This window comes from Rana temporaria, chromosome 2 (genome assembly GCF_905171775.1).
Source record: "Rana temporaria chromosome 2, aRanTem1.1, whole genome shotgun sequence".
Lineage (NCBI taxonomy): Eukaryota > Metazoa > Chordata > Amphibia > Anura > Ranidae > Rana > Rana temporaria.
Window position 1 is genome coordinate 511367232 of NC_053490.1, and position 26577 is coordinate 511393808.

The 26577-nt window shown below is 46.6% G+C and overlaps 1 protein-coding gene across 1 annotated transcript in view; it reads right to left on the reverse strand.

Annotated features, from left to right (window-relative positions):
• Window positions 1-19490, reverse strand: part of ERG (ETS transcription factor ERG) — a 227972-nt gene extending 208482 nt beyond the window's left edge. Inside the window, exon 1 of the mRNA XM_040338972.1 lies at window positions 19404-19490. Coding sequence (XP_040194906.1) covers window positions 19404-19442 — 39 coding nt within the window. The 5' untranslated portion in view covers window positions 19443-19490. The remainder of the gene's footprint in view (window positions 1-19403) is intronic.
• Between the last annotated feature and the right edge of the window lie 7087 nt (window positions 19491-26577).

The following is a 26577-nucleotide window of genomic DNA, read 5'->3' on the forward strand; positions in this document are numbered from 1 at the left end:
GAAATAATAAAGAAATCCGTTTGTCAGAACTCTGTGTGAATATCAGAAGCAAAATGACTTCATTATCCTAGCATTATAAAGAAGAAGAGAATGCGCTGCATTAAAACATTAAAAGTTTTGCAGCGTGACGAATGTGCTATCTCTATTACGAACGCTAGTTTTACCAGACTGAGTGCTTCCGTCTCGTACTTGATTCTGAGCATGCGTGGAATTTTGTGTCCGTCGAAATTGTCTACACGCGCTCGGAATTTACGAGAACCAGCTCTCAAATTTTTGTTGTTGGAAATTGCGACAGCAAATGTCCGATGGAGCCTACACACGGTCGGATATTTCCGACAACAAGCTCTCATCGAACATTTGTTGTTGGAAATTCCAACCGTGTGTACACGGCAATAGGCTCCATTTACACTGACGGACCGATCAGGTCCGCCTGTCAGTTTTTCAGGTGGACCTGATTGGACCCTCTATAACGCTTTGGAGTGGCAGATGTCGGCATTCAATCCGATCCGGTTCGCTAAAAACAGATCCCCATTCCCCATCCATACAGTGGATTGGATCAGATGGCAGTTGGATAGAATTGGACAGGATGTCCATTTCGACCCAACCGCCCCATAGAGATTTGCAGGCTGTGTCGGTGTCCGCTCTGCATAGCGGGGATCAGTGGAGAGATCACTCGCTGAGCAGGTGGATCTGCTTGGCGGAGTCTGCCCCATCTGCATGGGGGGCCTTACAATTTTTTTCTCTCTATTTGTTTTGAATTCCAGGCATCTGTAATTTTTCAGACGTCAGTGGTTCCTTTCTAGGTCTCCTCAGAATGTCCCTAGCATAGACGAAACACGTAGAGTGAGCTAGTGGCATATGATGTTGTTACACTGTCTGGTGTACCGCATGTGATCTTTTTATTTCAAAATATTTATTGACAATTTTTCAAATAGACAATACAAAAGAACCGATATCAGCGGAACACATAATAGAAAAAACAAAACAAAAAAACAGCATATATAAAACAGAAGATATTGAAACCCACAATGTCAATTCTCAAACAGTAAAGGTATTAACCCTCTAAATAAATGTCAGATCCTTATCACCCCATATAACTGGCTGAGGGGGACACACCCAATGAAGACTGCCCTGAAATCAGGGTGCTAAAGATGTGGGGTGCCAATATAAACATTTGAGTTAACAGAAATACTTCAGAGAAAAAGTGTGAAAGAAGATAAAGAATGGAGGCAGAAAGAGCACAGAACAGAGAAGGGTGGTCCGAGCCAGGGTCAGGAAACATATTAGTCCAAAAATCCAGAGAGCAACGCTAAATTAACAGCTTCCCCAATGACTCAGGAAACCATAGAGGAACCACGTTCCTCTTGACCTCCTCTCCATCTGCAATGTTGCTGCTAAAGAGCGTAACCTACAGTGGAGAAAGTAGACTGCACCTGCCTACAGATAGATAGATAATCACAATCCTACAACATTTTCTGTTACCTGTTGGGAGCAGAGCACTACTTGTCCCCTTATATGGTCACTGAAGGTAGTACTATACTGTAATGACCTATTTACAGTCCTGCGACGTGTTAACATGCGTCATGTTGCCTGTCAATTTGTGTTGCATAAAGGCAGCCCACACCAACACATCCCTAACACATCTCCTTCTTTTAATTTTGCTACTCTATCCCGCACATGGAGGACATACTTATTGTGGCCTATCCCTAATTCTGAGACACATTTATGGACACTATTGTCACTACTGGATCATGTCTGGTCCTTGCATGTTCCCCTCTGCTCCATTCCTCCAGCTACCGGGCCGAATGTATCCCGTGGCTGCCTCCTGGGGAATCACTTTTTAGAACCTCGGCTTTGCTGATTTAGATACTGCACCTAAAGATCTACTCCTGAAGAAGCGAGCAGTGGCTCGCGAAATAGGTTGAGTATTAGATGCCGGTACAACTCTAACATTGTATATGTGCATGTTTTTCAAGCAATTTGCCATGCTAATAGCTTGGCTTTTATGTCTATTTACTCAGGTTCAGGGCCTCCTTTCTGAGTCATCTCTTGACCGCCCCCTACCCACCTCCAAGCACTGTTCCTTAAAGGAGTTGTAAAGGAAAAAAATGTTTTGCCCAAAATTAATGTCTGCAAGGTAGACAGACAGAATAGTGTAATGATTCTGTTAAAAAACTAGTAAATACCTATTAAATTCCTTCATCTATATCACCTCCGGCATTCTAGTTTCTGTTCTCTCATTCACTTCCTGGTTTTTCGGCGCTCGTTCATGTAAGAACTACATTTCCCAGTATGCATTGCGGCACGCCCAGTAATTCACACCTCCTTAAAGTCTCTAACATGTAGAGAGCGTCCTGCCGCACAGATGTAGTTCCCAGGAGGGGGTGAGCACGTTACTGACCACCGCAGTAAAGCCTCCCATCACGGTGGTCAGTAACAATCAGACAAGCAGGAAGTGAACAGAACAGAGAAGAAATAGAGCAACTTCTGAGCAAAAACGAACAATGAGGAAGTGAAAAGAGGAATGTCTGCAGGTAAAGGATGCTTATTATGAAAAAAAAAACATTCCTTTACAACCCCTTTAATTTCCACCTCCTACCCACCTCCCAGTACCACCCCTTTTAGAAAATACAGAACCAAGTACCATTTTATAGTGCTAAGTCTGGACACCCCAGTGACGATACACTCCCAACAGCCAGCATCAATAGACCCTCCAGCAGTCAGCAATACTAGACCCTTCCCTCCAGAAATGATTGACCCCCTGCATCAAAAGACCCACCCCAGCAACAATATAACCTCCACAGTAACAATGACCGACCCCCCCCCCCCCCCTGCAAAAATAAGTCACCTTCAGCAACAATACATTTCCCAGTAGCCAGCATTAATAGACCCTCCAGCAGCCAGCAACAAAGACCCATTCTTTAACAGTAAATCCCTCCCAGCAACAGAAGACTCACCCATCCTCAGCAAATAGATTCCCTCCAGCAACAACAGATTTCCAAGCACCAGCATCAATAGTTCCTCCAGCACCCCTTGCCATTACATATATTCAGTTCTGGAGGTGACGGAACTGCGTTCCCCCGCGTTCCCGCTGAAAAAAAGCCCTGCTCAGGTTTCAATAAACCATGTTACTATGTTTTACTCTACTTTGTTGGCCCCCATGATTGCCTCATTTAAAGTTCCATGGGTTACTTTCTCTTTGTTACACATTCCTTAATATTGGACACGCCACAACACTTGTAACGCAACACACTATGGTGCATTACAAAAAGCTGTAACACAACATAACGAGGCAATGTAAGTGCTTTGCCACACCTTCCCACAATGTATATAGATGTAAGCGACCCCTAAAGAATGTCACAATAATACAAAAAGTTACTTGTGACCCTCTTAATCAAAGTCATTACACTCTTATCAGTGCGCCCTATGTAGCATTACACTTTATAACACCTTGTGTATCTCTTAAGATCATATCTAGACCCATTGAGGCGCAGAAAATGAAAAGCGAATGTAATAGCGGTATAATAACCATCTACAGATGTGACCTCAGTGACACGGAAACATGACTCTGAATTGTCAAAGTGTTTCTGTTTAAAGGGGATCTTTCCTTTAGCTCCTGAGATCTCCAACAGCTCTCAACCATCCCATGTGTAACCTCTTGATATAAACTCTCACAGACAAGAACGCATGAATGAAAGCCACTTTCAGAGGTTAGGAGTTGATGTAGTATGGAAGGCAGCAAATAACACATGTTTGCAGAACGGTTGTGGAAAATTAGGGAAGTTTTAAGCCATGTATACAGATTTATGTCAGAAGACAATGACCAATTAGAGCAGTTCAACTTTCTTTACATGGGGGCCTCAGGTGTGGCCCCGTGATTATACCAAAGGGCCACACATAAAATTCAGCTCATGTTCAGTGTCAGAGACTGCAAACACTCAATATGATATAGTCAAAGACTAATGGCATTATACAGGAGATGGTCAAAGACTGCGGACATGATACAAGAGATGGTAAGAGATTGTGGACACGATACAAGAGATGATTAAGGACTGTGAATATGATACAAACGATGATCAGAGATTGTGAACATGGTAAAACAGATGGCCAGAGATTGTGGACATGATATAGAAGATGTTCAGAGATTATGGGCATAATACAGGAGATAGTCAGCGATTGTGGACATGATACAAAAGATGGCCAGGGATTATGGACACGATACAGGAGATGGTCAGAGATTGTGGACATGATACAAAAGATAGTGAGAGTTTATGGACATGATACGGGAGATGATCAGAGATTGTGGACATAATACCGGAGATGGTCAGAGATTGTGGACATAATATAGGAGATGGTCAGAGATTGTGGACACAATACAAAAGATAGTGAGAGATTATGGACATGATACGGGAGATGGTCAGAAATTGTGGACATGATACAAGAGATGATCAGAGATTGTGGACATAATACAGGAGATGGTCAGAGATTGTGGACATGATACAAAAGATGGCCAGGGATTGTGGACATGATATATAAGATAGCCAGGGATTGTGGACATGATACAGGAGATGGTCAGAGATTGTGGACATGATACAAAAGATGGCCAGGGATTGTGGACATGATATATAAGATAGCCAGGGATTGTGGACATGATACAGGAGATGGTCTGAGATTGAGGACATGATACAAGAGATGGTCTGAGATTGTGGACATGATACAGGAGATGGTCTGAGATTGTGGACATGATACAGGAGATGGTCTGAGATTGTGGACATGATACAGGAGATGGTCTGAGATTGTGGACATGATACAGGAGATGGTCTGAGATTGTGGACATGATACAAGAGATGGTCAGAGATTGTTGACATAATACAGGAGATAAAAAAACAATGAAAATAATTCATGGACAGCCGCACACCAAAATTAACCTAAAAAGGTAGCCTTTATTGGTGTAAAAAGGATAAAAAGCACTACAAAACACAGCACAGCAAGCAGTGGGGTAAAAAAGCTGACGCGTTTGGCACAAACAATCAGTGCTTAGTCATAGTCACATTAGCAACCATGTAAGGTCAGCAGGTTTGACCACTTACCTGCTAATCTACGGCGGCGTAGCCTAAACCGAACGGGCGTAAGGGCGCCTAATTCAAATTACTAGGAGGGGGGCGTGTTGTATGGAAATGAGGCTTGACCTCACGTTTTTTGACGTTTTTGCGTACTGCGCATGCGCCGGGCGCCTACATTTCCCAGGGCGCAATGCGGGTAAGTACGCTGTATGGGCCTATTGATTTAGACGCGGACGTAAACGACATAAATCCCGATTCGCGGACGACTTGCGCAAACGACGTAAACAATTCGAACCTCGCGGCGGGAACGGCGGCCATACTAAACATTGTTATTCCACCTCATAGGTGGAATAACTTTAGGCAGCCTATCCCTTACGGAAACGGCGTAATGCAACGGTGTAGGCCTAGCGTTCGTTCGTGAATCGGCGTATCCCCTCATTTACATAATCTACGTCAGCCGCAATGGAAGCGCCATCTAGCGGCCAACAGAAACATTGCAAGCTAAGATAGAAGCTTTGTTTAAGTGTATCTCTGTTTGAGAATACACTTAAACAAACGCCGGCGTAGATTCAGAGTTAGGTCGGCTTGTCTACTGATAAGCCGGCCTAACTCTTTGTGAATCTACCTAACTGTATTTAAGCATATAAGCTCCGTTTTGTGTTGAAAATAAATCTAAAACTCCGGTGGGTGTAACAAAATGTCCGCTTGACCCCTTCTCACTCTATCATTACTGTGCAGGAGTGTGGGGTGTAGCACGATGGAGGCGACGGAACGTCACTTCAGGAGCAATCTGTGATAGGGAGCCGAATGTGACACCTGCGATTGTCAGGGTCTTGCAATGTCTCATGGGACTTGTAGTTTCAAAACAGCTGGAGGGCCGAGGTTGCCTACCCCTGAACTAGATGGACTGGTGTCTTTATTCCACCTTACCAACTATGAAACTATAAAGTACTATATATACTCCAAAGCACTGAACTCTGTGCACGGTGCTATAGTTACCGTATTTATCGGCGTATATCGCGCACTTTTTTGCCCTGAAAATGGGTGAGGGTGAGGGTGAGGGCAAAATCATGGGTGCGCGATATACGCCGATACCCGTTTTCCCGCGCCGAGTTTTGAATACTGCGCCGACATATACCGAGCGCAGTACACTCGGGTATAGTCGGTCAGTCTCGGCTTCTTCCGCGGTCACGTCCTGGACGTACAGGACGTGAGCGCGACAGTTGCCGAGCCTGCCCGAGTGTACTGCGCTCGGTATATGCTGGCGCAGTATTCAAAACTCGGCGCGGGAAACGAGCGGGGAGGACGCGAGGACGCCGCGAGGACGACGCAGAAGGACGCCGGACCCGCCGAAGAGGACACCAGACCAGCCGCAGAAGGACACCCGAAGCCACAGAAGGACACCCGAACCAGCAGAAGGACGCCGGACCCGACGAGGCCGCCGATGGACCGATGGACGCCGCGCAAGACACCAAAACTGTAAGTACAAAAATAACTTTTTTTCCACAGGATTGGGGGTCACTTTGGGGGAGCGCGTTATACCGCAATAAATAGGGTATATACTCATCATTACAGAATTAGAGAAAAGTTCATTTGTTCCACTATGAACTTTTTTTAGAACTGCCAATTTCCACCCCAGTTAATAGACCAAAAACACTTTTGCTAGTTGCCTATTAAAAGCTGTGGTTGAAGCAGACACACCCATGACGTAAGACCCTCTTTTGGTAATTGATTGTCTGGCCAGTAGGGAGGACTTCACCATGATGGGCAGGATTTACATTGACAGGCGGCGGGCGGGATCTCATTTACCAGGCGTCAGTCTATGTATAAGCGGCATGTTCTAACGTCAGCATGTGCTTCTACAGATCTTTACTGGAAGTGCAGGGATGGCTTAATAGAGAGCTTGTATTAACTGGAGGGGCGTTTATAAGCTAAACTTAATATACACTGGCTTAGAAAAACAGAGACTTCAAACAAAGTGAAAAAAGTCTGCCTGCTGAAGCGTTTTAAAGATGTTATTTCCATATCAAAGGAAGTGTCCTATATCCAGCTTCTAGAAGAAAATATTTGAATATTTCATCATCAATCAGAAGCTGCGCTGCGCCATAAAAAAAAAAAGCGTAGGCCGTGAGCGGAACCCTGCCAGCAGGTTAGAAAAACGATATCGCCGTTCTGGTTTTGTGCAGTTTTTTGGCACTGCGGCGTTGTAAACATACACAAATAGCTTCGAACCCTGGCACCCAAGCTTTCCTGGAAAAAGGTCGGCTCCAAGAAAACCCATTAGGACTTCATCTGGAAATCGTTCGTCCTCCAAAGAAAAAGGTTTTCGGAGACGCTTTCCAAGCAAAATCTCTCCAAATGATAGAGTAAGCATGCAGAAATGTGCAAAAATATACCAGAGCGGCCTGCTTCCAGGTGGTGCTGTTTTGCTGGACTTCTTGAATTACCGAATTTGACTGGGCTTTCGTTTCATGCCGTTGTTAGAAAAATATTATCTGTTCTCCAATGAACCTTTATAAAAGGAGAAAAGTCTTCTGGGTAGATGCTATTTTTATATGGCTGCCCGGGCAAGTGAACTCGCTAGATGGATTTTGGAAGCATTACATCGTCTTTACTAAAAGCTCCCAACTGTCCATAAATTAGAGAGACTGTTCCACTTTTGGAACCAAGTCCCACCTCCCTCCTCAGTTTCCCTTATTTTTAGGGTGACCAGACATCCCCAGTTTCAGGGGACAGTCCCCTGATTGAGGACACTGTCCCCGGACCAAGTCTGTCCCTGGTTTTGTCCCCAGATTGGATTTAATAGGGGGCAGGGGCAATTTTAAAGACAGTGGACCAGATTCAAGAAGCAATTGCGCCTGTGTAACCATAGGTTACACAGCGCAATTGCTTACTTGCTCCGGCGTTACGAATGCTCCTGATTCAGGAACATTGTAACGCCGACTGCAGCCTAAAATCTGCGTGGCATAAGGCTCTTATGCCACGCATATTTTAGGCTGCATTCTTGCGATGACCACTAGGGGGCGCTCCCATTGTGCTCAGTGTATAGTATGCAAATTGCATACTAACACCGATTCACAATGTTGCGCGAGCCCTGCGTAGGCAAGTTACGTCGTTTCCGTACGGCGTGTTTAGCGTAAGGCTGCCCCTTCTAATAGTAGGGGCAGCCAATGCTAAAGTATACCTGTCGTTCCCGCATCGCGATATTTGAATGTTACGTCGTTTGCGTAAGTGATTCGTGAATGGCGCTGGACGCCATTCACGTTCTCTCTGAAGCAAATGACGTCCTTGCGACGTCATTTGCCGCAATGCACGTCGGGAAAGTTTCCCGACGGAGCATGCGCTCTACGCTCGGCGCTGGAGCGCGCCTAATTTAAATGATTCCCGCCCCCTACGGGATCATTTACATTAGGCGCCCTTACGCAGGGCAAGTTTACACAGCGCCCCCGCAATTTACGGAGCTACTGCTCCGTGAATCGCGGGTAGCGCAGTAAATTTGCGGGGGCGCAGGGCAAAAACGTTGCCCTGTGCCTCCGTAAAAAAGGGGCAAATTCTACCTGAATCTGGGCCAGTCAGTGCAGAATTAAAATAAAAAAAATTGAATTACACACCCCCGCTCGGCCGTGCCTACTAGCATAGGGGGGGTTGTATTTTTCCCATTATCTGTGCCCCTTTCTGATGATCATGTGCTGGTCGGAGCGGAGGGAATATTTCTTCAGTTTCGGGCGCATGCCCATTCAGCTTCGCTCTCATGTTCTTCTGCCTTGGCTTAAATCCTGGCCAGCCTCCTGCCTATCTCCTTGCCTTCCCTGGCGGATTGATCTTCCTCCGCTCCCCATCCAGTAGTAGCTGGGGCCCGAAAAGTAAGACTTGAGAGGCTGTGAGGCGACGGGCAGAGAGTCGCTGATTGTTGCCATTACTAGTAAAGAAAAAATATGTCCCCGGATTTCATTTGAAAAATCTGGGTCACCTTATGTTATTTTTGATCTAATGTAAAGATCTCTATAAATAAATCTCTTTCCCGCCGAGCGTACGCATATATGCATCCTCGGCTTTGGGGGGTTATCCCGGGATGATGCCCGCAACTGCAGGCATCATCCCAGAAACCTTTTTTTAGAGCCGGCGATCGGCTTTCCAGGGATAACAACCAATATGGCTAAAAGCCGCTAGGTTGTTATCCCGGAGGAGCGGGAGTGGACATTGCCCCCCCTCCCGCCGCCTCCGCGGCTCTTACTGGGGCCTCCCGTCCCACCAGGAGACCCGATCCACAATGCGCCACCTCCGGCGCCTAGAGAGAGACTGAATCGGAGCCGCGAACGGCTTTAATTCAGTCTCTTAAAATGTAAACACGGAAGCAACGTCATGGCGTCACTTCTGGGTTACTCAGCTGCCAATGGCGCCGGATTTAAAACAATGCACACAGTATTCAGAATCTACGTTTTCGATGATCTGAATACTTTGAAGTGCAAACCGATGCAGCCTTTCCCGCTGCCTTCCGCCACCCTTATCGGGCCTCCTGTCCCATCGGGAAACTTAATCCACCACTTCCGGCAGCTAGAGACAGACTGGCGCGAAGCCGGAAACGGCTTTGTTCCAGTCTCCTGAATGTAAACAAGGAACCGACGTCACAACGTCACTTCCGGTTTACTCGGCCGCCAATGGCCCTGGTTTTTAAAAAATATACAGTATTTGAAATTACAGTTTTTGGCGATCTGAATACTTTGAAATGCAAAGTAGGAATTGAGGGTCTTTTAGACCCCCGATCCCTACATAAAGAGTACCTGTCACCACTTATTACCGTCACAAGGGATGTTTACATTCCTTGCGACAGCAATAAAAGTTACACATTTATTTATTCTGTTTAAAACACAATTTTATATTATAAAAAAAAATGTTTAAAGCGCCCCTGTCCTGCTTGTGCAGCAAAGAAAACGCATCCGGAAGTCGCACCCGCATATGTAAACAGTGTTCAAATTACACATGTGAAGTATCACCGCAATCGTCAGAGCGAGAGCAATAATTCTGGCTGTAGACCGCCGTAGACAGTGGGGAGGGGGGCGTGGGTTGGACGGAAGGTTCTGTACTGGGGGGGTTTAGAGGAGAGCTGCTGTGTATTGTAGGGGTGGGTTGATGGTGGAGAGCTCAGTACAAAAGGGGGGGCCAGTTGGTGGCAGAGCTCTGTGTTGGGGGGGGGGGGGGGTTGGTGTTAGGGCAATGTAAAGGGTGGGGGAGCTCTTTACCCTCGGGGGGGGGTGAGTTCTTTGACCTATTTTCTGAGAAAAAAAAAACAGCATATTACTTTATAATTACAAGAAATTACAGCTTTATTGACAAATTATTTGACCTGTTGCCGACATGTAAATTGCTCTGGCTTATAATGCGGTGTACAGGTTTGGAGGTCGAAGAGGTTAAAGAGAAGAAAAATCATGAAATAAAAAGCTTTAGTAGCGCTGCGGTCAGGAGACAGAGATAAAGTTGCTGCAGGTGGTATGTGAAGTGGGGACGGCGGAACCTAAATTCTGCCCTGGAGCCCCAGACTATCAATCCGGTCCCATCCTAATCCACCAGCCTGAGACATATTATCCTCCAGAGCAATGGAAGGCCGCACTGTATAATATATAGCGTGCCGATATGTTTTACTGCCCGTCTATGCACAATGTATAAAGCGTGGGCATATTTCATCTTTGATATAGGACAAAGAACACATGTGATGCCCCCATCTGTATCATATTGGCAGGCTGTTTGTTTTTGGATGATCAGATAGCAGTTTATCTGTGACGGATTTTAGCAGCACATTTGAATACAGATGTGAGCCAAATCATTTCCAGATACCGGCGGCCTGAAACCATTGCAAGGCTTATGTCTGCAGCCTTCCCCGGTGCAAGGGTGAATTCTTCAGGGATAAAGCCTAATACAAAGCAGCCAAGGAATGTCACCAGGTCTTCGGGGGCTCGTAACTCTCCAGAAAGGTGTCCGTCTCCGAAAATCAACTTCTCTACATTCTGGGGGTCAAGTAAAATGTGAAAACTTGGATTTTGCTCTTAGGCAGCATGGTGGTCTAGTGCTTAGTGCCGTTTCCTTGCAGTATTGGGGTGCCTGGTTCTCAACACCAGCAAGGCTTTCTGTATGGGGTCTTGTGCATTCTTTGTAAGGTAGAGCAGGGCTGGTGCAAGGATTTCTGACACCCTAGGCAAAACCTAACTTTGCTGCCCCCCCTTGCTCCACCCCTGACTCCACCCCCTTTGTCCTGCCCATGTATACCCCACCTTTTTAATGAAGTGCCCATCAATGCAGCCTCACCAGCGCCCATCAATGCAGCCTCACCAACGCCCATCAATGCAGCCTCACCAACGCCCATCAATGCAGCCTCACCTGCACCCATCAATGCAGCCTCATCAACGCCCATCAAATGCAGGCTCACCAGCGCCCCATCAATGCAGCTTACCAGCGCCCCTCAATTCAGCCTCAACAACGCCCATCAATGCAGCCTCACCAGCGGCCATCAATGCAGCTTACCAGCGCCCCTCAATTCAGCCTCACCAGCGCCCATCAAATGCAGTCTCACCAGCGCCCATCAAATGCAGCCTCACCAGCACCCATCAAATGCAGCCTCACCAGCGCCCATCAATGCAGCCGCACACAGTAAAAACACCTGTCCCCCACATATGTTAGGCTGGCTTCACACTGAAGCGTCAGCCGCGGTGACGGTATAGCCGCGCTATTTGTAGCGCGGCTATACCATCGTTTTTACCGCGATATTCGGCCGCTAGCGGGGGTTAAAACCTCACCGCTAGCGGCCGAATATCGCGGTAAAAACGATGGTATAGCCGCGCTACAAATAGCGCGGCTATACCGTCACCGCGGCTGACGCTTCAGTGTGAAGCCAGCCTAACATATGTGGGGGACAGGTGTTTTTACTGTGTGCGGCTGCATTGATGGGCGCTGGTGAGGCTGCATTGATGGGCGCTGGTGAGGCTGCATTTGATGGGCGCTGGTGAGACTGCATTTGGTGAGACTGCATTTGGGCGTTGCGGCGGTATTACCGCGGTATTACAGCGGTATTACCGCGCTTTCCCATTGATTTCAATGGGAAGGCGCGGTATAGGAGCGGTGAACACACCGCTCCTATACCGCGGTAAAGAAGCGGCTAGCAGGACTTTTGGAGCGTTCCTGCTAGCGCGCCGCTTCAGTGTGAAAGCCTTCGGGCTTTCACATTGAAGAGTACAGGGCATGATTTTTCATGCGGTATAGCAGCGCTATTTTTAGCGCTGTACCGCATGAAAAACGTCCCAATGTGAAAGGGGCCTAACAGTAAAATCACATGTCCCAATGATCATCTGCACACATATGTCCGTGATCACCTGCGCACATCTGTACATGATCATCTGCGTACATCTGTCTTTGATCACACAAACCAATTATTATACACTTAACAGGATTTTTTTTTACCAAAGACATTGATTTTGTTGGATTTCTTTTAAATAGAAAGAAGAAAATATAGGGCCAGATTCACGTATAATCGCACAAATCTGCGGCGGCGTAACGTATCACATTTACGTTACGCCGCCGCAAGTTTTACGGGCAAGTGCTTGATTCACAAAGCACTTGCCTGTAAAGTTGCGGCGGCGTAGCGTAAATCCGCCCGGAACAAACCCGCCTAATTCAAATGATCCGGGTAGGGGGCGTGGATCATTTAAATTAGGCGCGGTCCCGCGCCGATCGTACCGCACATGCGCCGTCCCTAAAATTTCCCGACGTGCATTGCGCTAAAGGACGTCATTGGTTTCGACGTTAACGTAAATGGCGTCCAGCGCCATTCATGGACGACTTACTCAAACGATGTTAAATTTTCGAATTTCGACACGGGAACATCTAGGGGGCAGCTTTATCTTTACGCCGCGTATCTCTTACGTAAACGGCGTAAATTTACTGCGACGGGCAAGCGTACGTTCGTGAATCGGCGTAACGACTCATTTGCATATTCTACGCCGACCGCAATGGAATTGCCACCTAGCGGCCGGCCTGGAATTGCGACAATCGTATCTCAGAGATATGACGGCCTATCAGGAGATACGCCGTCGTATCTTCTGTATGAATCCGGCCCCTAGTTTTTTTCCCAAATTTTCGCTCTTTTTTTCTCTTTCTCTTTTTTTCTCTTATATTGCAAAAAAAAAACTGCTGAATGCCCACTTCTCCTCCTCTCAGGCATTCAGCGGCTGCAGGAAGAAAATGGTCGCTTCCTCTATAAGCAGCTGCCCCCACCGATCCTCCTATCTAGGTGTACTGGGCGCGGGGTGCTGAGTCGCAACTGAGACCCTTGCAACCCCTGTAGGTACGCCCCTGCTGAGGACCTACATAGTGCAGGCACTTTCACTCTATAGGCCATGTCTGAAATGCTTGAGAGCCTTTTCCATAGAATTTTCTTGGGTAACTTTTTTTAGGTAGGTCTTTGGGTGTTTCTTCAATCCTCTCTATTTATTCAAACCAGCATACTGAATGAATTAACACACTTGTACATACTTACTAGAGCCAGTATGGACAGGAGTCAATTACCTACCAGCATGTCTTTGGAGACCCGCACAAGCACAGGGGGAACACACAAACTCCATGCGGGTAGTGGTATAGGTTGGCATTTGAACCAAGGACTGCAGTGCTGCAAGCCAGAAGTGCTAACCACCAGGCCACCGTGCTACCTTCATTTTGGGCACAAATATAAGCCCGTTGTTGCAATTAAGCCTGAGGTAGGACCAACAAAAATGTACATAAGTGCATTAAACACCTGCCCAGAAATATTCATCTTCCCATCAAAGCATCACCACACAAATCCATGAAGATCACCATCCGAGTGCCAAAAAATACTGCACAGGGCCAATATAATATTCTCCTCCAAATTACAGGCAACAACTTTGTGACCGTCTGGCCGTGTGCATTAGAAGCTGGGACAAGTCAGATGGAGCCCATTTAATTTCTTCGCTGGAGGACCTCCAGCATCATCTAGCCCTTTCCTCCCCAAATTGACGGTGCCCCCAGTCCTCCCTTTTCATCTATTGGTTTGAAGTTCTTTCAATCGTGTATTATTTCAATCATGGAGACTCTGCCTTATATGTGGCCATTACTACAGAGTCCTGTTTTTAGGAATCTATGTATTGTACCCTGCCAGCCCTGCGACCCCCTCCCACCATGATCTGCCTGCATAGCATAGAGAAGCACAGAAGCCCAGTAATGGTGTCACTTGGTATAAAATAGAGTATGTAGTAAAAATAGAAAGATTTAATTCAATGGCCCAGATTCTCAAAGGGCTTACGACGGCGCAACGCAATGTACGCTGTCGTAAATCCTTATCTGGGCCGTCGTATCTAGGCGACTGATTCTTAGAACCAGTTACGCATAGATATCTGTAACGGTCACCACCGTTTACGACTGTCCATCCCATCCACGACAGTTCATCTGACACACAGACAAATCAGCAGGCATCCCATTTTCCCAGAATCAAGACGAGACACACAGCTCTGTACTTGTTCCAAATGTAATGACCAACTTTAATGGTTTCTTTCAGTCTTATATACAGTACAAGGCATTAAAGGAACAATCAACTCCCCACCCACACACTAAGGCTAATTACTAACCATTCTAGACAGGTCGGCTCCGGCCTATAATTATCATGTCTAATCACTGCACATCCCTTCATTAACAGCATAACAAACAAAACCCCATCACACACTGAGTTCCCTAGGCAGACGTTCCGTCTCCGCGTACAGCTTGACACCTATTCACACCTCTGAGCATCAATAGGTTTTAGACAGTGTTATCACACAATTTCAAGAGCCAGCCTTATTTAACATATTAACAGTCTTCACAGAGAGATGAGTCACTATTGACTGGTTGGGTCATAATTAACCAACAACTTGCAATCTCTCAAGATCCTGCAATATGGACTATTATTAATGTCTCATCTCATGTAATGCATGAATTATGATTCACTTGCCACCCCATGCCCAAAGGGCACAGGGTGGACTGAGACCCAAGAGTTATCAGTGATGCTGACACAGGAGTATCCCCCATCCTCACAAAGTCTTTGGGTGTCCCGGGTCATTCCGTTACAATATCCATTAGATCCGACAGACGTAAGGCTCTTATGCCGTCGGATCTTAAATGCAATTTTTTTTTGTCCGCTTGGTGTCGCCGAAGTCGTTTTCCCCGTTGAGTATGCAAATTAGCTAGATACGCGAATTCCCAAACGTACGCGCGGCCGACGCAGTAAAGTTACAACGTTTACATTAGGCTTTTCCCGGCGTAAAGTTGCCCCTGCTATATGAGGCGCAGCCAATGTTAAGTATGGCCGTCGTTCCCGCGTCGGAATTTATAAATTTACGTCGTTTGCGTAAGTCGTCCGTGAATGGTGCTGGACGCCATTTACGTTCACCTCGAAACCAATGACGTCCTTGCGACGTCATTTAGAGCAATGCACGCCGGGATATTTTAGGGACGGCGCATGCGCAGTTCGTTCGGCGCGGGGACGCGCTTCATTTAAATGAAACACGCCCCCTACCCGCCTAATTTGAATTAGGTGGGCTTACGCCGGGTGGTTTACGCTACGCCGCCGCAACTTTACACGCAAGTGCTTTGTGAATGAAGCACTTGCATGAAAATCTTGCGGCGGCGTAACGTAAATGAGATACGTTACGCGCGCCCAAATTTACTCCATTCTACGAGAATCTGGGCCAATAACTTTGACACACCGATGAGAGGGGAGGGGGAACCACCTTTAAGGTGGTCACTTAGGCAATATTAGCACATGTCATTTTAGCGTGACTTTTTGTAGCAAAGCTTTTGTTTTTTTAAGCTGGTCAGTAAAGCTGGGAAGGAAAGAGCTCGATGATGCTGGATCTCATCCAGTCAGGAAATGAACAGGACTATAGGCCAGATTCACAAAAGAGATACGATGGCGTATCTCTGTGATCCGCCCGTCATAACTATGCGGCTGATTCATAGAATCAGTTACGCATAGATAGCCCTAAGATCCGACAGGTGTAATTGACTTACACCGTCGGATCTTAGGATGCAATTGTAGGCCGGCCACTAGGTGGCGATTCCATTGCGGTCGGCGTAGAATATGCAAATGACTAGTTACGGCGATCCACGAAGATACGCGCGTTCGTCGCAATCTCTTACGTCGTCGCTAGTCGGTTTTTCCCGTCGCAAACTTAGGCCTGCTTTTTCATGGCTTATCTTTAGAACAGCCATGTTAAAGTATGGCCGTCGTTCCCGCATCGAATTTCACATTTTTTTTTTTGCGTAAGACGTCCGGGAATACGAAACGACGTAACGCACGTCGCCGTTCAAAAAAAACGTTGGGGCGCCGTAATTTCGCGCAAAGCAAGTCGGGAATTTTTTTGCGGTCCAATCATCATGGCCGCACTTCCCATCATTGAAGAGGCCCGGCTGTGAGGGCAGAAGAGCGGTAATGCAGGGGGCGGAGAGAGATGATGCCCGTTTGCTTCTCTCATCCGCTTGCCCGGCTCTCTCATTCAGCCCGCCTGCTCGCCACCCAGCTGCAGAGAGGCCACGGCCTGCTCGTTAGAGAATATGGGTCCCAGATTCGGGGCTATATCCCCAAAAGCCACCCCCTAGTGACGCCACTGGGCTCCCCCTATGGTGGAGCACAGTGAGTTGCTGTAATTTCTAAAATTTTTGAAATTACAGCAACTCACCATGCTCCACCCTAGGGGAGCTAGATGGTTTTGGTTATGTTCTATGTGCAGTTTGTGTGTGTTTTGTATGTTTTTTATTATTATTATTTATTATGTATACATTTTATCAAATAATAAATATTTTTTGATACTTTTTAAAAAAAATGGGTACCGTTATACATAGCTCCCAACTGTCCCTGATTTCAAGGGACTGTCCCTGATTTGGAACAATGTCTCTCTTTCCTCATTTGTCCCTCATTTTGGTCTGATCTCTATAGATGTATATAAAATACACTTTTTATCTATCAATTGTTTTCCAGTAAACCTTTCATCTGATTTCTAAATTGCTGCATTTGTAAATTCTAAAAGCCAATATAAAGGAATAAAGGAATAGTAGTGGTAAAAAAAAGCCCTTGTGGGTTGAACCAATCTTTTATTTTTTGCACAATTCTTCTTTAAGGGGGTGTGGCAAGGGGTGTGTCCTATACCTGCATACTTTTGCTGATAGGTGTCCCTCATTCCCATCTCAAAAAGTTGGGAGGTATGCCGTTATAGTCCTTGGCCCAGATTCAAGAAGCACTTGCGCCCGCGCAACCATAGGTTGCGCGGCGCAAGTGCTTACTTGCTCCGGTGTAACGAGTGCTCCTGATTCAGGAACCTCGTTACACCGAATGCAGCCTAGGATGTGACAGACATAAGCCTCCTTATGCCTTCATATCTTTGGCTGCATTCTTGCGTTGGCCGCTAGGGGGCGCGGCCATTGTGATCTGTGTATAGTATGCAAATTGCATACTAACACCGATTCACAAAAGTTGCGCGGGCCCTGCGCACGCAAGGTACGGAGTTTCCGTACGGCGACTTTAGCATAAGGCTGCTCCTACTCATAGTAGGCGCAGCCAATGCTAAAGTATAGCCACCCTTCCCGCTCGTGAAATTAGAATTTCACGTCGTTTACGTAAGTGATTCGTGAATGGCGCTGGACGCCATTCACGTTCACTTAGAAGCAAATGACGTCCTTGCGACGTCATTTGCCGCAATGCACGTCGGGAAAGTTTCCCGACGGAGCATGCACTGTTCGCTCGGCGCGGGAGCGCGCCTAATTTAGATGATTCCCGCCCCCGGCGGGATCATTTACATTAGGCGCCCTTACGCAGGGCAAATTAGCATAGCGCCCGCGCAATTTACGGAGCTATTGCTCCGTGAATCGCGGGCAAATCGAAATATTTGCGTGGGCGCAGAGCAAAAATCGTTGCCCTTTGCCCACGCAAATATTGCGCGGTTCTACCTGAATCTGGGCCCTTATATTTAGACCTTCCAAACCTACATGGTCTACTAAATGAGAGTCTCTCTTTGAGGCCTTCCTCCCAATTTCCTATTTTTCAGGACTTTATGTGACTTGTTGCCAGGGCCGCCATCAGGGGGGTACATGCCCTGATGGCATCCCTCTTTTTTCTTCTATTTTTTTTTCGTCAGCACCCAAAGCCCTTTCCCAACCTCTAAGGGGCCCCGGTGGCATCCCCCTTTTTTTTCCGTCAGCACCCAAAGCCCCGCCCGACCTCTAAGGGGCCCGGTGGTCCCCAGGAACCTGGATGGCGTCCCCCTTTATTTTTATGCTTGGTTTTTTTTTTCGTCAGCACCCAATGCCCTTTTCCAACCTCTAAGGGGCCCGGGTGGCATACCCCTTTTTTTTCTGTTAGCACCCAAAGCCCCCTCCGACCTCTAAGGGGCCCGATGGTCCCCAGGAACCTGTATGGCACCCCCCCCCCCTTTATTTTTAGGCTTGTTTTTTTTTCCGTCAGCACCCAAAGCTCCCCGACCTTAATAGTTTAATAGTTTGCGGCAGCCCCGCACCCCCCCCCCCCGGGTTCTCTGCTCCAGGGGGCCCATGCCGGAAGCTGTGTAAGGGGGCCGCCATCAGGGGGGTGCATGCCCTGATGGCATTCCTCTTTTTTCTTCTATTTTTTTTCCCGTCAGCACCCAAAGCCCTTTCCCAACCTCTAAGGGGTCCGGGTGGCATCCCCCTTTTTTTTCCGTCAGCACCCAAAGCCCTTTCCCAACCTCTAAGGGGTCCGGGTGGCATCCCCCTTTTTTTTCCGTCAGCACCCAAAGCCCTTTCCCAACCTCTAAGGGGCCCGGTGGTCCACAGGAACCTGGATGCATCCCCCTTTATTTTTATGTTTTTTTTTTTCGTCAGCACCCAAAGCCCCCCGACCTTAATAATTTGCGGCCGCAGCCCCCCCCCACTTCTCAACTTGCAACACTCCCCTGCTTCTCAACTTGCGGCAGCCAACCCCCCCCCCCCCCGGGTTCTCTGCTCCAGGGGGCCCATATCGGCAGCTGTGTAAGGGGCCCCAAAATTTCTGATGGCGACCTGCTTGTTGCAGCTTCTAATGCACAATCTGAGACGATCACAGTGTACGGTGAAACCAAAATAGTTTCTGTACAGGAGAGGAGCCTGTACAACTGTGCAAGACTGAAGGAAAGGCTGAAGTTCAGCTTTAGGTGCTATTTACCATGCCTTAAGTGCTCCAGCAGCTTAAAAAACGAAGGGCCTATCCATATTACAAGCATTACAAGAGATCTCTTACGTGCAAATCCATATTAAACCAAATACTGTACGTGCAATCACACATAGTGGCCATTCACTTACCTTTATATGAGCTGATGGATCTGGAACAGTCTGAATCATGTCCTTACCCCGGTCTGATCACCATACCAGAGAGGGAGTCCCGAGTGTAGCTGTAGAATGAGAAACACAGCTTCAGTTGTCACATCTGCACCCCAATTCATTTTTATTATTAAGGCTGTGGAAATTAACCATTAATTCCTCGATTAATCGTTCATTTTTTTGATCAATCAAAATTCTTTTGATCGGTACTCACCTCTCCGTCGGCTTCCGGGTCTTCAGGGAGTTCAATCGGAGATCCGGTGACATCACAGACACCGGCGGGGCTTGCCGTGTCCATCTGAATGGCTCCTTTGCTGTGCCTTCATATCTGCATGCCGGCGGGACCTCACTATCTGCCACCCGCAAGGGCTGTTACACTTCCCTCTATCACTTCCCTCTATCAACCTGGGATTCTACAGCCATCCATTGGGAGTTGTGATAGTTCCCTTCATGGGACATCGACATGCCGACGGACTGATGTTAACCCCTCCTCATCTGCATTCAGCAGTGGTATCGTTGTACACATTTTTATACCAGTATCATACTTATCTACATGTTTTATGACTGCTTTTGCTACTGTTTGATATTACTTGCACCATTTTTACAGTTTATGGCCTGGATTCACGTAACACTTACGCTGACGTATCTACAGATACGCCGCGTAAGTGTCAATGTGCGCCGTCGTATCTATGCGCCGTGCCCATAGAACTAAATACGCCTGAAAATAGGCTTCCTCCGACCGACATAACTTTCCTACGCCGGCGCATCTTGGGGGCATATTTACGCTGGCCGCCTCATTGCAAATATGCAAATGAGGGAGATACGCCGATTCACGGACATACTTGCGCCCGTCACAGTAATATACACCGTTTAAGTAAGGCGTACGTCCGGCGTAAAGTTATTCCACCTAAAGGAGGCGCATCCCATGCAAAGGTATGGACCACGGAACAGCCGTTGTATTTTACGTCGTTTACGTAGGACTACGTGAATAGGGCTGGGCGTAGGTTACGTTCAGTGATTCGACGTATCTTAGGCATTCGATCCGACGTGATTCTGAGTATGCGCACTGGGAAGCGTCTACGGGACGGCTCATGCGCCGTTCGTTCGGCCCATCATTTGCATGGGGTCACGGTTCATTTAAATGGATCACGCCCACCTCCTTTGAATTAGGCGGGCTTACGCCGAATAATTTACGTTGCGCTGGTGCAACGTACGGAGCAAGTTGTTTGTGAATACTCTGCTTGCCTCTCTGTGTTACGTCGGCGTATCGCATATGAGATGCGCTACGCCGGAAGAAATATGCGCCGATCTACCTGAATCCAGCCCTATGTAGCTACATCGATTTTATCTCCAGTGCAATATTTATTTTGTTACTGTCATGGACCTTGGAGTACTGGAGTGTTTCTACTTGAAATCCTAATTCATGTATTACAGGATATACTGAGACATTTGATGGTCCATTATGTGATAACCCTGAGACTTTTGATTATCAGAGGTAAATTTATCGTCTGTCAGAGACAGTCCGTCTGGCAAAAAACTGTGGATTGAAGGTTAATTGAATTTATCATGTGTGTTTGAAGATGTATGTGTTTACGCTAAAAGACTTTGTATTGTTCTAAAGGTCAGAAGTCTCCTGTCAGGAGTATTGAATTAGCATGTTATTATCTAAAGGAATGTAACCTCTCAGAGGTAGTAATTAAGTTCTGTTAAATAGACCGGGCTATTGTGTACATTGATTACCCCCTGGGGCTTCTGTCTCAATACACATAACAATCTTTCTATCCAAGCTATTGGACCAATCCCTGTTGACTATTTCAAGTCCTCATTTGCTTGGTTAAGGAGGACCTGAGTGAGGACTGCATATACTTTACAATTGACCAATAGGAAAGCGGTTGTTGGGGGTGGGATGTTCTAAATTCTGTATAAAAGTGTGCTGTGTACTTGAAAATAAAGAGTCCTGTTTGAACGTACATACAGCCTGCCTGGTGTGTGTTCTTAATGGGTCCGAACGGCACATAGCTGTAATTCGGATCCCGGAACCTTGGATGACTGGACCATCAGACGTTGCAATCTGCAAGCTGACTCAATAGTAGCAGAGGAGTGTCGGGAGAGCAGAATCGAGCGAGCAAAGGGTCTCGTCACAGTTACCTACTTGAGGACTATTAGCTAGATTCAGAGGGAGAGTTACGGCGGCGTATCAGTAGATACGCCGTCGTAACTCTGAATCGACGCTGTTGTAAATTTAAGCGTATTCTGGAAACCAGATACGCTTAAATTAGGCTAAGATACAAGCAGCGTAAGTCGTATCTTAGGGTGTTTTCCCGCGTTGAATATGCAAATGAGCAAGATACGCCGATTCACGAAAGTACGTGCGCCCGTCGCAATTAGTTACGCCATTTACGTAAGAGATACGCCAGTGTAAAGATAAAGCTGCTCCCTAGGTGGCGCAGCCCATGCAAGGTATGGACGTCGGAACAAGCCTATCTTTTTACGTCGTTTGCGTAAGTCGTACGCGAATAGGGCTGGACGTAATTTACGTTCACGTCGAAACCAATACATCCTTGCGGCGTACTTTGGAGTAATGCACACTGGGATATGTCCACGGATGGCGCATACGCCGTTCATTAAAAACTTCAATCACGTCGGGTCATGAGTCATTAACATAAAACACACATACAGGAAGGTTAGGTGGTCCCTGCTCATAAGAGCTTACAATCTAATAATAGATAAGGTCATATTAGGCTGCTGCAGAAAAATTATTTTATCAATAAACCAAAACGCATGCAGTATTCCATCACTGTGTGCTTTTATTTATTTTTTGCTGATTTTTACAAAATTATATTTTCTACGTTGTATTCCCCGAAACCCATCAACTAATGATATCGATCTCAATCCAATCACTAAAACCTCCTAAAAGCTATAATAGGTTTATATCATTTTTAAAGTTGTTTTCAATCATTTTAAACTGCGGCTTTCATTTAAAATAAGAGCCGGTGATCCGGTGTTTCATCAGATTTTGTAACAGAAGTGACGTTCCATCGCCGCCATCTTGCTACACCTCGCACTCGTCCACAGTGAGGATACAGTGAGAAGTTGGCAAGCGGACATCTTGTTACACCCACTAGAGTCTTGCATTTCACACTTATTTTTTACCACTAAACTGAGCTTATATAGTGAACTACTGTACAGTGGAACCTCGGATAACGCGGGTTAACGAGTGTTTCACAATACGAGCATTGTATTTGAAAAAAATCCTAAATCGGTTTGCTAGTGTTGTCTTGCAAAACAAGCAGGATTCAGGCCAAAGCGGTGTGAAGTACCGCATTTGGCCTGAGGTCGGGGGGCGGAGCTGAACGGTGTTCAGAAATGCTCAGAAAGACACGGAAATACTCAGTTTCCGAGGTTTGCCGAGGTGTCCTCTGGCCTTTCCGCCCGTTTCCGAGGCTCTCCGGTGCCCCCCCCCCCCCACCTCTAGCCGCAAGCGGTATTGCATGCCATTGAAGTCGATGCGGAACTAATTATTTTTGTTTCCGTTGACTTCAATGGGGAAACTCGCTTTGATATGCGAGTATTTTGGATTACGAGCATTCTCCTGGAACGGATTATGCTCGTAATCCGAGGTTCCACTGTATTTGGAAATCCGTATGACTGTTTTGATGTTGAATTGTAAAATTAGCAGTGTTCTGTCAGATCAGCAAACCTGTGACATTAGAAGGCTTGCCGCTGCTTTTACAATTCAACATCAAAACAGTCAGACGGATGTAAAAACACTGAATGTCACTATATAAGCTCCATTTAGTGGTTAAAATAAGGGTGAAATTACTCCGGTGGGTGTAACAAGATGTCCGCTTGCTGCCTTCTGACTGTATCCTTACTCTGGACAAGTGCGGGGTGTAGCAAGATGGCGGCGACGGAACGTCACTTCTGTTACCTATTCTGACAGGTCGAATCTGACGAAACACCGGCCATGTCTCCCATTGGTGCTCCTGCGTTGTCACCCCGTCACATGCGCCCCCTGGTGGAGACTACAAAGGGGCTGCATCAAGAGACGTCACTCAGGCATGGTTCACTAGACCCAGCCTTTTAATGACATTTGTTGTTTACAAGTTAAAATCTGTATTCTTTTGCTAGAATATTGCTTAGAACCCCCAAACATTATGGCCCGGATTCATAAAGACTTACGCCGACGTATCTTTATATACGCTGCGTAAGTCCACGGATGCGCTGTATTCACAGTACAAGATACGCCTGAATTTTGGCTTCCTACGACCGACGTAAGTCTCCTACGCCATCGCATCTTGGGTGCATATTTACGCTGGCCGCTAGGGGCGCTTCCATTCATTTACGCGTCGAATATGCAAATTACATAAATACGCTGATTCACGAACGTAAGCTACGCCGTTTACGTAAGGCATACGTCCGGCGTAAAGATAAACCACCAAATAGCTGGTCTAAGTCATGTAGGGTATGGACGTCGGAACTGCCGTCGGATTTTACGTCGTTTGCGTAAGTCGTACGTGAATGGGGCTGGGCGTAGGTTACGTTCACGTCTTATGAATTGAGCCGGCGTATCTTAGGGAGTAAATTCAACGTGATTCTGAGCATGCGCGTTCGTTCGGCGCTTCATTTACATGGGGTCACGATTCATTTTAATACAACACGCCCACTACCTGCCTACTTTGAATTAGGCGGGCTTACGCCGGCCCATTTACGCTACGCCGCCGTAACTTATGGAGCAAGTGCTTTGTGAATACTGTATGCTACGTCGGCGTAGCGCATATGAGCTGCGCTACGCCCGCTCAAAGATACGCCGCCGTACGTGAATCTGGCCCTATATATTTTTGTTTAGCAGACCATAGAGAATAAAATGGCGGTCGTTGCAATAGTTTGAATTAATTAACCAAACAGTAAAGTTAGCCCAATTGCTTTTGTATAACGTGAAAGATGATGCTACGCTGAGTAAATGGACACCTAACACGTTGTGCTTTAAAATTGCGCACGCTCATGGAATGGCGACAAACTACGGTGCCTAAAATGCTCCATATGCGACGCTTTAATTTTTTTTTCACAGGTTACCCGTTTAGTTACAGAGGAGGTTCTGCACTAGAAATATTGCTCTCACGCTAACGATCGCAGCGATACCTCACATGTGTGGTTTGAACACTGTTTACATATGTGGACGCGACTCTCTCCTCCTATCAGCATGGTCCTTGTTTGCACATAAGCGCTGATTGGCTACTTGTACTGCTTCTTCCTGTTACAGTCTGAGTTCTGCTGTATAGTGTTAAGTCATGTGCTTACACTGTTTGTATTAAAAATAAAATACATTTAATGAAGTATTGATGAATGCAGAGCTGAATTATTGGGTGTCCTTTACATGTGTCTGGAGTTCAGCTTTAACCACTTCAGACCCGCGCTATAGACAAAAGACGTCAACAGCGCGGCTCTGAAGTGCTGGGTGGACGTCTTTGGACGTCTTTTTAAAAACATTACCCGCGCGCGCCACTGGGTGGCGCGCAGCGGGTAAACACTAACCCGGCACATCGCTGAAGAGCCAATGCATGAACCTGGCGGCCGCAATGTCCGCCGGGTACACGCGATCGTCGGGAACACAGCAGGGACGCGGAGCTCTGCGTGTAAACACAGAGCTCCACGTGCTGTCAGAGGAGAGGAGACCGATCTGTGTCCCTTTACATAGGGACACAGCATCGGTCACCTCCCCCAGTCACCCCCCTCCCCCCACACAGTTAGAACACACCCAGGATACACATTTAACCCCTTCCTCACCCCCTAGTGTTAACCCCTTCCCTGCCAGTCACATTTATACAGTAATTAGTGCATTTTTATAGCACTGATCGCTGTATAAATGTGAATGGTCCCAAATTTGTGTCAAACGTGTCCGATACGTCCGCCGCAATATCGCAGTCCCAATAAAAATCGCAGATCGCCGCCATTACTAGTAAAAAATATAAATACAAAAAAATCATAATTCTGTCCCCTATTTTGTAGGCGCTATAACTTTTGCGCAAACCAGTCGCTTATTGCGATTTTTTTTTTTTTTACAAAAATACGTAGAAAAATACGTATCGGCCTTAACTGAGAAAAAAAATTTTTTTTTTTAAAAAAATTGGGATATTTATTATAGCAACAAGTAAAAAATATATATATATTTTTTAAATTGTCGCTATTTTTTTGTTTATAGCGCAAAAAATAAAAACCGCAGAGGTGATCAAATACCACCAAAAGAAAGCTCTACTTGTGGGGAAAAAAAGGACGTCAATTTTGTTTGGGAGCCACGTCGCACGACCGCGCAAATGTCAGTTAAAGCGACGCAGTGCCGGAAGCTGAAATTTCGCCTGGGAACGAAGGGGGTTTATGTGCCCAGTAAGCAAGTGGTTAAATCAACTCACTAAAATGTCCTTCCAAGTAGAAGAGGATAAAGACCCCCAGGTCTCCTATCAGGTATTAGTGGCCTTTTCCATCTGGCTGTGATTTGCCTTTTTTCACGGGTGCCAGATGTGCCAAAAAGAGAAAAAAAAAAAATAGGTTAGTTGATATTTTTGGCAAACGTCAACTTGTACTACAACCTTTCTGCGCATTGTAAGTGCCAAATGGCGCACATATATCAATACAGCAATAAATGAATCTATTCTTGCCGACTTGTGCCGAGTGTAACATTAGATTTTACAAATGCGGAGGAAATATAGTGAGGGCTTTGTATGGGCCCGCCGCTCATTACTGGATCATGTTGGGGGGGGGGGGGGGGGCCAGAAATAGAAAGGCTCTTCTCAACAGCAACCAATCAGGTTTTCCCATTCATCCTCCTACCCTGCATTAAAATGTGCGATTGTTATGGGCAATGGGAAGTATTACTCCTTTTGAAAACTTTGGGGGTCCCATTCACACGTAAGCGGTCGTTACATTGCAGCGCATTAACCCTTTTGCTGCCAGAGCCCTTTTTGCGCACATTTTAACCGCTTCAGCCCCGGAGGATTTGGCTGCTCCATGACCGGGCCACTTTTTGCGATTTGGCGCTTTAAGGCCGCATTCAAACTTGTGCGGTGCGAATTTCAGCTCTCTTATCTCTGCAGAGAGATAAGAGAACTGTTCAGCAGATCAGCTCCGTTTTAGATGCGAATTTGGAGACCTGGGAGAG